This window comes from Rhinopithecus bieti, unplaced genomic scaffold, assembly GCF_001698545.2.
Source record: "Rhinopithecus bieti isolate Rb0 unplaced genomic scaffold, ASM169854v2 scaffold_63316, whole genome shotgun sequence".
NCBI classification, from domain to species: Eukaryota; Metazoa; Chordata; class Mammalia; order Primates; family Cercopithecidae; genus Rhinopithecus; species Rhinopithecus bieti.
In genome coordinates this window covers 626044-639693 of record NW_016824497.1, presented here as the reverse complement: position 1 = coordinate 639693, position 13650 = coordinate 626044, and the positions used below count along the sequence as shown (strand labels likewise).

Below are 13650 nucleotides of genomic sequence, written 5' to 3'. Positions count from 1 at the left end.
CACAAAGGCTCTGGCAAAGCAGTACCTCAACCATATATGAGTCTTGAAATCAGAAGTGAAAGTCCTCCAACTTTGTTCTTTTTCAAAATTATTTTGTTTATACAACGTCCCTTGTATTTCCATAAAAATTTTAGCATAAGCTCGCCAATTTCTGCAAAAAAAAAAAAAAATCTCTTGAGTTTTGATAGGGATTGAGGGATTACATTGAATCTGTTATTAATTTGAAGAAAATTCTCATCTTAACAATTCAGAATCCTCTAATCCGGGGTCTCAAAACCCCAGGCTACGGACTGGTACTGGTCCAGAGCCTATTAGGACTGGGCCGCACAGCTGGAGGTAAATGATGGGTGAACAAGCATTACTGCCTGAGCTTTACCTCCTGTCAGATCAGTGGCGGCATTAGATTCTCATAGGAGCACAGACCCTATTGTGAACTGCACATGTGAAGGATATAGGTCAAATCTAACTAATGCCTGATGACTGATCTGAGGTAGAACAGTTTCATCTAGAAACCATCCCTTGTCTGTTCCCCTCACCCCCAGGGAAAAAATGCCTTCCACAAAATCCCTGGTGCTAGAGATTTTTGGCACTTCTGGTACCAAAAAGGTTGGGGACCACTGCTCTAATCCATTAATATGAAATGTCTTGGGCCAGGCGTGGTGGCTTGCACCTGTAATCCCAGCACTTTGAGGTGGATCTCTTGAGGCCAGGAGTTCGAGACCAGCCTAGGCAATGTGGCGAAACCCCATCTCTACAAAAATAGAAAAATTAGCCAGGCATGTTGGCAAGCACCTGTGGACCCAGCTACTCACGAGGCTGAGGTGGGAGGATCACTTGAGCCCAGAAGGTCGAGGCTGCAGTGAGCCAAGATTGTACACTGCACTGCAGCCTGGGTGAGTGAGACCCTATCTCAAAAAAAAAGAAAGGAAATATCTCCATTTAGTTAGATCTTTTAAAACTTTTCTCAACAATGTTTTCAGTATACAAATTTTGCACTACTTTTGTTAACTTTATTTGTAAATGTTTTATTTTTGATGCTGTTGGGAATGGGATTATTTTCTTAATTTCATTTTTGGATCATTGATTGTTTTAGTATGTAGAAATACAATTGGGTTTTATATATTGATGTTCTATCCTGCAGCCTTGCTGAACTTGTTTATTAGTTGTAGTGGTTTTTTGGTTAGAATTTTCCACATACAGGATCACGTTGTCTGTAAAGACATTTTTACTTCGTCCTTTGCAGTCAGATGCATTTTCTTTATTTTTCTTACCCGATTGCTTAGCTGAGAACTCCAATATAATGGTGACTGGAAATGGTGAATGCAGACAGCTATGCCTTGCTCCCAGTTTTAGAGGGAAAGCATTTGGTCTTTCACCATTGTCGATGATGTTAGCTGTAGCTTTCATATGTGTTAATTATGAAATTGAGGCAGTTCCCTTCTATTTCTAGATTGTTGAGCATTTTTATCATGAATTGATGTTGGGTTTTGTCAAATGCTTTGTTCTGCATGTATTGAATTTTTCTCATTTATTTTGTTAACATGGTATGTTACATTGATTTTTTTGGATGTTAAACCAACGTTGCATTTCTGGTATAAGTCCCATTTAGTTCTGGTATGTAATTCATTTTATATATTGACAGATTTGGTTTGCTAATATTTGTTGAGGACATTTGTATCTACATTCATGAGGGATATTGATTTGTAGTTTTTGTCTTAGATCCTTAGTGTCAGGGTAACTCTGACCTCATAGAATGAGTAGGGAAGGGAAAGGAAGGGAAGGGGGAAGCGGGGAAGGGAAGGGTTTCCTCTATCCCCTCCCCTCCCCTTCCCTTTTAATGGAGATGGAGTCTCACTCTGTTGCCAGTGCAGTGGCGCCATCTTGGCTCACTGCAACCTCTGCCTCCCAGGGTCAACTGATTCTCCTGCCTCAGCCTCCCGAGTAGCTGGGACTACAGGCCTGCACCACCATGCCTGGTTAATTTTGTATTTTAGTAGAGATGGGGTTTCACCATGTTGGCCAGGCTGGTCTCGAACTCCTGACCTCAGGTGATCCACTTGCCTCGGCCTCCCAAAGTGCTGGGATTACAGGCATGAGCCCCCGTACCTGGTCTGTTTCCTGTATTTTCTAGAATAGTTTGTGAAGGATCATCATTATTTCTTCTTCAGGTGTTTCGTGGAATTTACCAGTAAAGCCATCTGGTTTTAGATTGTCTTTGTGGGAAGATTTTTAGTTGGTAATTAAATGTCTTCGTTATAGTCAGTTCACATAGTCGTTTACTTTTTGAGTCATTTTGGTAATTTGTGTCTTTCTAGAAGCTGTCTGTTTCATCTAAGTTGTCTTATTTGTTGGCATAAAGTGCATGGCATATTCCCTTACAATTCTTCTAATTTCTGTAAAGTTGGTAGGAATATCCCTTCTTTCATGCCTGATTTTGATAAATGTTGTTTTCTCTTTTTTTTCAGTCATTCTAACTAAAGGTTTGTCAATTCGTCGATCATTTCAAAGAACCAACTTTGTGTTTATGTGAACTTGTCTATTTTTGTTTTCTTTTTCATTGATTTCTACTCTTTTATTATTATTGCTTCTTATTACTTTGGGTTTAATTTGTCCTTCCTTTTCTAGTTAAGATAGAATCTTAGGTTATATTGATTTGATGTCTTCTTTTCTTTTCTTTTTTTAGACAGAGTCTCGCTCTGTCACCCGGGCTGGAGTGAAGTGGTGGAACCTCCTCCACCTCCTAGGCTTAAGCGATTCTCAGGCCTCAGCCTCCTGGGCAGCTGGGACTATAGGCATGCGCCACTGCACCCAGCTCATTTTTGGTAGAGACAGGGCTTCACTTTGTTGGCCAGGCTTGTCTTGAACTCTTGGCCTCAAATGATTGGCTCACTTTGGCCTCCCAAAGTGCTGAGATTACAGTTGTGAGCCACCATGCTTGGCCTTTCTTTTCTAATATAGACATTTTGTTTTTGAGACGGAGTCTCGCTCTGTCACCCAGGCTGGAGTATAGTGGCGCGATCTCGGTTCACTGCAAGGTCCGCCTCCCAGGTTCACACCATTCTCCTGCCTCAGCCTCCTGAGTAGCTGGGACTACAGGCGCCTGCCACCGCACCTGGCTAATTTTTTGCATTTTTAGTAGAGACAGGGTTTCGCCGTGGTCTTGATCTCCTGACTCCATGATCCGCCTGCCTCAGCCTCCCAAAGTGCTGGGATTACAGGCGTGAGCCACCGCATCCGGCCTCTAATATAGACATTTAAATACCTAAATATTTACACATAATATACATTTATGTATAAATATAAGCATTGATGTAGCTGCATCACATAAGGTTTTAGAAATTGTGCTTTCATTTTCATTCAGTTCAAAATATGTTTTAATTTTCCTTGTGATTTCTTTTTTGATCCAAGGATTATTTAAAGCCTGTTGTTCAATTTCTAAATAATGTGGATTTCCATGTTTCCTTTTGTAAAGTTTGAATTTAATTCCACTGTTGTTAACATATTTTAGGGCCGGGCGCGGTGGCTCATGCCTGTAATCCCAACATTTTGGGAGGTGGAGGCCAGCAGATCATCTGAGGTCAGGAGTTTGAGACCAGCCTGATCAACAAGGAGAAACCCCGTCACTACCAAAAATACAAAATTAGCTGGGCGTGGTGGCACGTGCCTGTAATCCAAGCTACTTGAGAGGCTGAGGCAGGAGAATCGCTTGAACGTGGGAGGCGGAGGTTGCAGTGAGCCGAGATGGCACCATTGCACTCCAGCCTGGGCAACAAGAGCGAAACTCTGTCTGAAAAAAAAAAAAAAAGGCCGGGCACGTTGGCTCATGCCTGTAATCCCAGCACTTTGGGAGGCTGAGGCAGGCAAATCATGAGGTCAGGAGATTGAGACCATCCTGCCTAACACGGTGAAACCCCATCTCTACTAAAAATACAAAAAATTAGCCAGGTGCGGTGGCAAGTGCCTGTATTCCCGCGACTCAGGAGGCTGAGGCAGGAGAATGGTGTGAACCCGAGAGGCGGAGCTTACAGTGAACCAAGATCACGCCACTGCTCTCCAGCCTGGGCGACAGAGCGAGACTCTGTCTAAAAAAAAAAAAAAAAGAAAAAAATACATATATATAGAGAGAGAATGATTTCGGTCCTTTTTCATTTATTTACGTGATTTTATATTTAATTTTTGCATGACCTTCCAGTGAACCTTTTTCATTTATTCTATTTGTCTATTTATCTACCTACCTATCTTTTGAGACAGAATGTTGCTCTGTCACCCACACTGGAGTGCAGTGCCATAATCGTGGCTCACTGCAACCTCAACCTTCTGGCCTCAAGTGATCCTTCTGCCTCAGCCTCCCAAGTCATTGGGCCTACAGGTGCACGCCACCACACCCAGCTAATTTTTACTATTTTTGTAGAAATGGGGTTTTGCCATGTTGCTCAGGCTGGTCTGGAACTCCTGGGCTCAAGCAATGCCCCCGTCTTGGCCTTCCAAAGTGCTAAGATCACAGGTGTGAGCCATCATGCCCAGCCCTTTTTCATATATTGAGTTTTGTTTTCTGTTCAAGCTTAGGGGTCTGCAAACTTTTTTTTTTTTTTTTTAAGGATAGGTTGTATTTTATGCTTTGCAAGCTACACAGTCTCTGTTGCATACTCTTGGTTTTTGTTGTTGTTGTTTAGAAACCATTCTTAGTTCACATACCATACAAAAACAGGCCACAGGCAAGATTGGCCCATGGGCCATCATAGTTTATTGATCCCTGGCCTATCATTAAGCCTTTCCTGGATGAATGTTCCTTGCACACTCATAAAGAACATGTATTTTGCTGTTATTGGGTAAAATGTTCTATAAATATCAGTTGGGCCAAGTTGATTGATAGTGCTATTCAGGCCTTCTATATCTTTGCCAATTTTCTGTCTAATTGTTCTATCCATTACTGAGAGTGCAGTATTGAAATTTCAAACTATTTCTGTTGTCTATTTCTCCCTTTAATTCTGTCAGTATTTTCTTCATGTATTTTGGGGCTCTGTTGTTAGTTGTGCATTTGTTTATAATTGTAATATCTTCCTGATGAATAAACTTTTTTAATCATTATAAAATGTGCCCCTTTTTTGTCTTGAACTCTTTAAAAAAAAAAAAAAAAAGAGACAGAGTTTTGCCATATTGCCCAGGCTGGTCTCAAACTCCAGGGCTCAAGCGATCTACCTGACTCGGTCTCTCAGAGTGTTGGAATTATAGGCATGAGCCACTGCATCTGGCTTTAAACTCTATTTTGCCTGATATTAATATGGCCACTCTAGCTTGGATATTGTTTGCTTGGTGTATCTTTTTTTTTTTTTTGGAGACGAAGTCTCTGTCACCCAGACTGGAATGCAGTGGCACAATCTTGGCTCAGTGCAACCTCCGCCTCCTGGGTTCAACCGGTTCTCCTCCCTTGGCCTCTCAGGTAGCTGGAATTACAGGTGCCCACCACCACATTTGGCTAATTTTTGTATTTTTAGTAGAAATGGGGTTTCACCATGTTGGTCAGGCTGGTCTGAAACTCCTGACCTCAGGTGATGTGCCCGCCTCAGCCTCCCAAAGTGCTGCAATTAAAGGCGTGAGCCACGGCGCCTGGCTATCTTTTTTCATCATTAGACTTTGAACCTATCCATCTTGAATCTAAAATGTTTCTCTTGTGGACAGCGTATGGTTGGATCTTTTAAAATTCAGTCTGACAATCTTTGCCTTTTGATTAGAATATTTTAATATACATGCATTTAATGTAATTATTATTATGGTTAGAATTATGCCTGCCATTTTGCTGTTCGTTTTCTATATGTCTCATTTATTTTGGTGGGGAGGGGAGGACAGGGTCTTGCTCTGTCAGAGTCTGAAGTCCAGTGGCATGATCATGGCTCACTGCAGCCTCAAACTCCTGGGCCCCAAGCTGTCCTCCCTGTCAGCCTACCAAGTAGCTTGGGACTACAGGTGTATGCCACTACACTTTGGCTAATTTTTTTAATTTTTAGTGGAGACGAGGTCTCGCTATGTTGCCTAGGCTGGTCTTGAACTCTTGAGCTCAAGTGATCCTCCTGCCTTGGTCTCTCAAGGTGCTGGGATTACAGGTGTGAGTCAAACCCTTTTTGTTATTTTGTTTCTTTTTTACTGCCTTCTTTCGTGTTAAATAATATTTTCTATTGAACCATTTCAATTTCTTTGTGGTTTTTTTTTTTTAAGTTATTTTCTTAGGCTGGACTCAGTGACTAATGCCTGTAATCCCAGTACTTTGGGAGGCCAAGGAGGAAGGATCACTTGAGGCCAGGAGTTTCAGACCAGTCTGGGCAACATAGCAAGACCCCATCTCTTTACCAGAAAGAAAAAAGAATTAGCAGAGTGTGGTGGCACACACCTGTAGTCCTAGTCCTAGCTGCTCAGTAGGATTACATCTTTTTTTTTTTTTTTTTGAGACAGGGTTTTCTGTTGCCCAGGCTGGAGTGCAAAGGTGTGTGACCTGGGCTCACTGCAACCTCTGCCTCCCAAGCTCAATCGATTCTCCTGCCTTAGCCTCCCGAGTAGCTGGGACTAAAGGTGCATGCCACCGCACCTGGCTAAATGTTTGTACTTTTTGGTCTCATACTCCTGAGCTCAAGCAGTCTGCCTGCTTTGGCCTCCGAAAATGCTGGGATTACAGGTATGAGCCACTGTCCCTGGCCACATCCTTATGTATTACTATAAGCCAAACACTGGTTTATAATTATTGCTTTATGTAACTGTCTTTTAAATTAGTTGAGAGAAGAAAAGAGAAAAAATACTTATATTAACTTTTATGTATATCTTTATGAGTATAATTAATTTCTTCATGTGGATTTCAGTGGTACCATGTTCTTTTAGCCTGATGGAGTTCTTTAATATTTCTTTTGGGCAAGTCAGCTGGCAGCAGATTTCCTCAGTCTTTGGTTTTCTGGGAATATCTTTATTTCACCTTTATTTTGAAGGATAGTTTTGCTGGATACAGAATTCTTGGTTGATAGGTTTTTTTCGCCTGTTGGTACTTTGAATATGTCATCCCACTGACTTCTGACTTCCTTGGTTTCTAATGAGTCATTTTTCCCTTGCTGCTTTAAAGATTTTCTGTTTCTCTCACTTTTGACAGTTTGATTATGATATGTTTGGGTGTAGATCTCTTTATGTTTTTCCTAGTTGAAGTTTGAGCTTCCTAGATGTGTTGACCAGTGTTTTTCATCAAATTTGGGAAGTTTTTGACCATTATTTCTTCAAGTATTTTTTCTGTTCCTTCCTTTCCTCTCTTATATGCTTGAACAATTTTAATATAGGGTGGTGTCAGAGTTCAGTTTATATTTTATAAAGCAGGGGAGAACAGGTAAGGAGGATGAGTTAAGAAAAGGTTATTAGTTGACAAAAATACTAGTGGAACCAGATGGAAGAAATAAATGTCCTCCAGGTTTCTGGGTGGCTTGTATAACGGATGATGCAGGTAAATTAAAGTTAGAAAAGACTGAAGAATGGGATAGGGTGACAAATTATATAACAGTCTTAGGTTTACTTGATTTTCTGTGTAGGTCTGTATTTTACTTATTTTGTTTTACTGTTGATTTCACCATTCTTAATAGATCATAATTTCATCCCAAATTGATGCAGTGGCTTGATTTCAATTCTTACTATTTTAAAGTCATAGTTAAATGGCACTTAATAACTACATGCATATGATGTGAATAATTAACTGTGGCATAGAAGCATAAAAAAGGTATTTAGTACAAATGAGTTGAATGAATTGTGTTTCTTTCTTTTTTTTTTTTTTTTTTTGAGACGGAGTCTCGCTCTGTTGCCCAGGCTGTAGTGCAGTGGCCGGAGCTCAGCTTACTGCAAGCTCCGCCTCCCGGGTTTACGCCATTCTGCTGCCTCAGCCTCCTGAGTAGCTGGCACTACAGGTGCCCGCCACTGCGCCCGGCTAGTTTTTTGTATTTTTTGGTAGAGACGGGGTTTCACCATGTTAGTCAGGATGGTCTCAATCTCCTGACCTCGTGATCCGCCCATCTCGGCCTCCCAAAGTTCTGGGATTACAGGCTTGAGCCACCGCACCCGGCCATGAATGTGTTTCTTGGAATCATAAGACATTACCCTGTCTCAGGCTTTTTTTTTTTTTTTTTTTTGAGACGGAGTCTTGCTCTGCCACCCAGGCTGGAGTGCAGTGGCCGGATCTCAGCTCACTGCAAGCTCCGCCTCCCGGGTTTACGCCATTCTCCTGCCTCAGCCTCCCGAGTAGCTGGGACTACAGGCGCCCGCCTCGTCGACCGGCTAGTTTTTTGTATTTTAAGTAGAGACAGGGTTTCACCGTATTAGCCAGGATGGTCTCGATCTCCTGACCTCGTGATCTGCCCGTCTCAGCCTCCCAAAGTGCTGGGATTACAGGCTTGAGCCACCGTGCCTGGCCAGGCTTTTTTAAAAAATAGCTTTATTGGTATATAATTAACACACCATACAATTCATTCACTGAAAGTAGACAGTTTTAAGATGATATTTACAGCACAACCATCACCATAATATTTTTGTTTGAGACAGTCTCAGTCTGTCACCCAGGCTGGAGTGCAGTAGGATGATTGCAGCTCACTGCAACCTCTGCCTCCTAGGTTCAAGCGACTCTCGTGCCTCAGCCTCCTGAGTAGCTGGGATCACAGGAATGTGCCACCACACCTGGCTAATTTTTGTATTTTTAGTAGAGACGGTGTTTGGCCTTGTTGGCCAGGCTGGCCTCGAACTTCTAGTCTCAAGAGATCTGTCCACCTCTGCCTCCCAAAGTGCTAGCGGCCCTAGCGAATAATCTAATTTTGGAATATTCTGTTCCCCCATAAAAGAAACCCCCAAAAGAAATCCCTGTTAGCACTCTTTTCCTCCCCTCAACTCCTATCCCTAGGCAACCATAATCTACTTCCTGTCTCTATAAATTTGCCTATTCTGGACATTGGAATCATGCAATATGCGACTAGTTTCTTTCACATAGCATGTTTTCAAGGTGCATTCTTATAGCATATAACAGTACTTCATTTATTCTTATTGCCAAATAATATTCCACTGTGTGTTATATCATTTTATATATTCATTGGTCAGTTGAACATTTTAGATTGTTCCCACTTTAGATTGTTCCCACTTTTTGGCTCTTACGAATGAATAATGCTACTAGGAACAGTCATGTACAAATTTTTATGTGGACCTGTGTTTTCCTATCTCTTGGGTATATACCTAAGACTGGAAATTATGGGAAATCTGGTAACTATGTTTAACTTTTTGAGGAATCACCAGACTATTTTCCAAAATGGCTACACCATTTTACATTTCTATTAATGTAATATCAGGGTATCAGGGTTTCAATTTCTCCATATACTCATCAATACTTGTTACTGTGTTTTTAATTCTAGCCGTCCTTGTAGGTATGAAGTGGTATATCATTGTGATTTTGATTCACATTTTCTGTGGCTAGGGAGATTGTGCATTTTTCCATGTGCTTATTATCCACTTGTATATATCTTATTGATAAATGTCAATTTAGATCCTTTGCCTATTTTTAGTTGGGTTTTTTTTAACGAAATTATAAGAGTTTTTATACCAATTTATATGAGTCTGGATACAAGTGTTTTATTAGATACATGATTTACAAATAGTCTCCCATTCTGTATGTTATTTTTTTCATTTTCTTACTGGTATCATTTGAAATACAAGAGTTTTAAATTTTTTGTCACCTAGTTTATCTATTTTTTTCTTTTGTTGCTTATGCTTTGGTCTCATTATCTAAGAAACCATTGTCTAACCAGAGGTGATGAAGATTTACTCTGTGTTTTCTTTTAAGAGTTTTATAGTTTTACCTCTTAAATGTGGGACTATGATCAATTTTGGTTAATTTTTGTGTATGGTGTGAGGAAAGGGGATCTAACTTTATACTTTTGATGATAGAGATCCAATTGTCCCATCACCATTTGTTGAAGACTCTTCTTTCCCCCATTGAATTGTCTTTGCAACCTTCTCCAAGATTAACAGACCTAAATCTATGGTTTTATTTCTGGACTGTCAGTTCAGTTCCTTTGATGTATATGTCTATCCTTATGCTAGTGTCACATGGTCTTGATTATCTTAGGTTTGAAGTAAGTTTTGAAATCAGAAAGTGTTTAGTCCTCCACGTTTTGTTCTTTTTTTTTTTTTTCCCCAGATGGAGTCTTGCTCTGTTGCCCAGGCTGGAGTGCAGTGACACAATCTCGGCTCACTGCAGCCTCGGTTCAAGTGATTCTCCTGCCTCAGCCTCCCAAGTAGCTGGGATTACCACCACCACGCCCGGCTAATTTTTGTATTTTTAGCAGAGACGGGGTTTCACCATGTTGGCCAGGCTGGTCTCAAATTCCTGACCTTGTGATCCACCTGCCTTGGCCTCCCAAAGTGCTGGGATTACAGGTGTGAGCCACTGTGCCCGGCCTGTTCTTTTTCAATATTGTTTTGGCTATTCTGGGTCCTTTGTCTTTCTGTATAAATTTTTTTTTTTTTTTTTGAGACAGTCTCTGTCACCCAGGGTGGAGTGCAGTAGCACAGTCTTGGCTCACTCACTACAATCTCTGCCTCCAAGAGTCAAATGCTTCTCATGCTTCAGCCTCCTGAGTAGCTGGGAGGAATGTGCATGACCACACCTGGCTAATTTGTTGTTTGTTTGTTTGTTTGTTTGTCTGGAGACAGAGTGTCACTCTGTCGCCCAGGCTGGAGTACAGTGGTGCGATCTCAGCTCACTGCAGCCTCCGCCTCCCAGGTTCAAGCAATTCTTCTGCCTTAGTCTCCTGAGTAGCTGAGATTACAGGCATGCACCACCATGCTTGGCTAATTTTTGTATTTTTAGTAGAAACAGAGTTTCACCATGTTGGCCAGGCTTTCTCAAACTCCTGACTTCAGGTGATCTGCCTGCCTTGGCCTCCCAAAGTGCTGGGATTACAGGCGTGAGCCACCACACCCAGCCTAATTTTTGTATTTTTAGTAGAGATGGGATTTTGTCATGTTGGCCAGGCTGGTCTCTAACTCCTGGCCTCAAGTGATCTGCCTGCCTCAGGTCTCCCAAAGTGCTGAGATTACAGTTGTGTGCCACTGTGCCTGATCTGTTCATCCAAATTTGAATCTCCCACTTATACAGCTACTTTAATTGGAATCAAAACTAAGATGCATGTGATACCATGCCAGTTAAAAAGTTTAAATTTGAGGCTGGGTGTAGTCACTTATGCTTATAATCCTAGCACTTTGAGAGGCTGAGGCAGGTGGATCACTTGAGCCAGGAATTCAAAACCAGCCTAGGCAACATGGTGAAACCCTGTCTCTACAAAAAATACAAAAATTACCCAAGTGTGGTGGCGGGAGCCTGTAGTCCTAGCTACTAGGGAGGCTGAAATAGGAGGATCACCTGATCCTGGGAGGTTGAGGCTGTGGTGAGCCATGATCATGTGATCATGCCACTGCACTCCAGCTTGAGTGACAGAGTGAGAATCCGTCTCAAAGAAAAAAAAAGTTTAAATTTGAAATAGGTAGCTCTTGATTCACAAATATTAATACAAATGTCTTTGCAAAAGGATTGGATTTATAATAGTTTTATTTATAAGGAATAATCCTTTCATGTTGTAACTTTTGTATGTGTAATTCTTTTAAGAATATTTGCCTTCCTAGCCTACCATATATGTTGAGATTGCAAATGATGAAGAAATTATATTGAGTATAAAGGAAATGTTAATATTATTTTGCCTTATTTATTTAGCGGAAGATCCATCCAAAAGCTATGTGAAATTACGAGACTTTGTGCTTGTGAAGCTTTGTCAAGATTTGCCCTGTTTTTCCCGGGAAAAATTAATGCAAGGATTCAATGAAGATATGGCAATAGAGGCACAACAGAAGTTCAAAATAAATAAGGTATATTCGGCGAAACACGTTCAAACAGATTTAAATTACAAACAAATTTTAAAGTGTATACCTTAACTAAAATATTATAAGGACATTAAGAATACATGTGTGGGAACCAGCAATGGTTAACAGTACAGCTTTGAAGCCAAATTGCCTGAGTTCAAATCTAGCTCCAACACTTGCTCTGTGATTTATGGCAATTTAATTTACCTCCTTGTGCCTCAATTTCCTCATTAATAAAATGGGAAGATAATAGGTGTTATTGCTATATTAAGCATAACAAGCAGAGGAAAGATGGATAATAGGATCTTATTTTTGCTGTCTCAAGTAGTTGTACCCCTGGAGACATTATTGATGGGAAGAAGGGTTGAAGTAAAACATGTATTTCATTTTATATACTTTTATATATTTATTTAAATTTTAAAGTGGTAAATGTCTTAAGATAGGTACAGAAAAAATAATATGAAAGTTCAGAGAAGGGAGTTTATTACATTTATGTAAGCAAGGAAATCAGTGGTTATTTCATAGAAAGGATGGCATTTGATATAAACCTTGAAGAATGAGTAGGATTTAGATTATGAAAGTATGTGGGATGGGCTGGGTGCGGTGGCTCACGCCTGTAATGCCAGCACTTTGGGAGGCCAAGGTGGACAGATCATGAGGTTAGGACATCGAGACCATCCTGGCTAACACAGTGAAACCCCATCTCTACTAAAAATACAAAAAAGCCGGTCATGGTGGCATGCGCCTGTAGTCCCAGTTACTCGGGAGGCTGAGACAGGAGAATTGCTTGAACCTGGGAGGTGGAGGTTGCAGTGAGCCGAGATGGTGCCACTGCACTCCAGCCTGGGCGACTGAGTGAGACTCCATCTCAAAAAACAAAAAAAAAGAAATGTGTTTAGGCCAGGCAGGGTGGCTCTCGCCTGTGATCCCTGTACTTTGAGGCCAAGGTGGATGGATCACGAGGTCAGGAATTTGAGACCAGCCTGTCCAATATGGTGAAACCCTGTCTCTACTAAAAATACAAAAATTAGTTCGTGGTGGCGCATGCCTGTAATTCCAGCTATTCAGGAGGCTGAGGCAGAAGAATCGCTTGAACCCGGGAGGCGGAGGTTGCAGTGAGCCGAGATCATGCCACTGCACTCTAGCCTGGGCAACAGAGACTCCGTCTTTAAAAAAAAAAAAAAAAAAATGTTTAATAGCTCAACTTTTAAAAGAAAGGGTGTATGAATATATATGTATTTTTTTAATGGTGCTTTCTTTAAAAAGGAACTCAAACTCCCTACCTAGGGCACAGAGTCCATGATAATCTGGACCCTGCCTACCTTGCTAGCTTCAAGCCTGTTACTACTTTGCCACATACTCTGGCTTTACTGATCTTCTAGCCATTTCCCAACTCTGCCACATCCTTCTTCCTTCTGTATTCCTTTACATATTCTATTCTCTTTACCTGAAATACTCCCTTTTCCTATTTGCCTGGCCAGATAGTACTCATTTTTCCAGGCTCAACTCAGGTTCCCTTTCAGGAAGTCAGAAAATATTATCTTCCCAACCTACCCATACCCTAACTCCCTGCCCAAATAAATATACAAGTGAAACAACACCAACAGAAAAACTGTGGTTCTCCTTTGGCTTCAGTGCTACCGAAAACTTCCTGATTCTTCTGATATTTCGTTGATACTATTTGTCTTTTTTTTTTCCTTTTCCTTTTCCTTTTTTTTTTTTTTTTTTTTTTTTTTT

General features: G+C 41.0%; 1 protein-coding gene across 2 annotated transcripts in view; it reads left to right on the top strand.

The window, feature by feature from the left end:
- Positions 1-13650, top strand: part of HAT1 (histone acetyltransferase 1) — a 70574-nt gene that overhangs the window by 52580 nt on the left and 4344 nt on the right. For both annotated transcript variants that reach the window (XM_017862357.1, XM_017862358.1), the window contains exon 9: positions 11768-11919. In XM_017862357.1, the coding sequence (XP_017717846.1) occupies positions 11768-11919 (152 nt within the window). The remainder of the gene's footprint in view (positions 1-11767; positions 11920-13650) is intronic.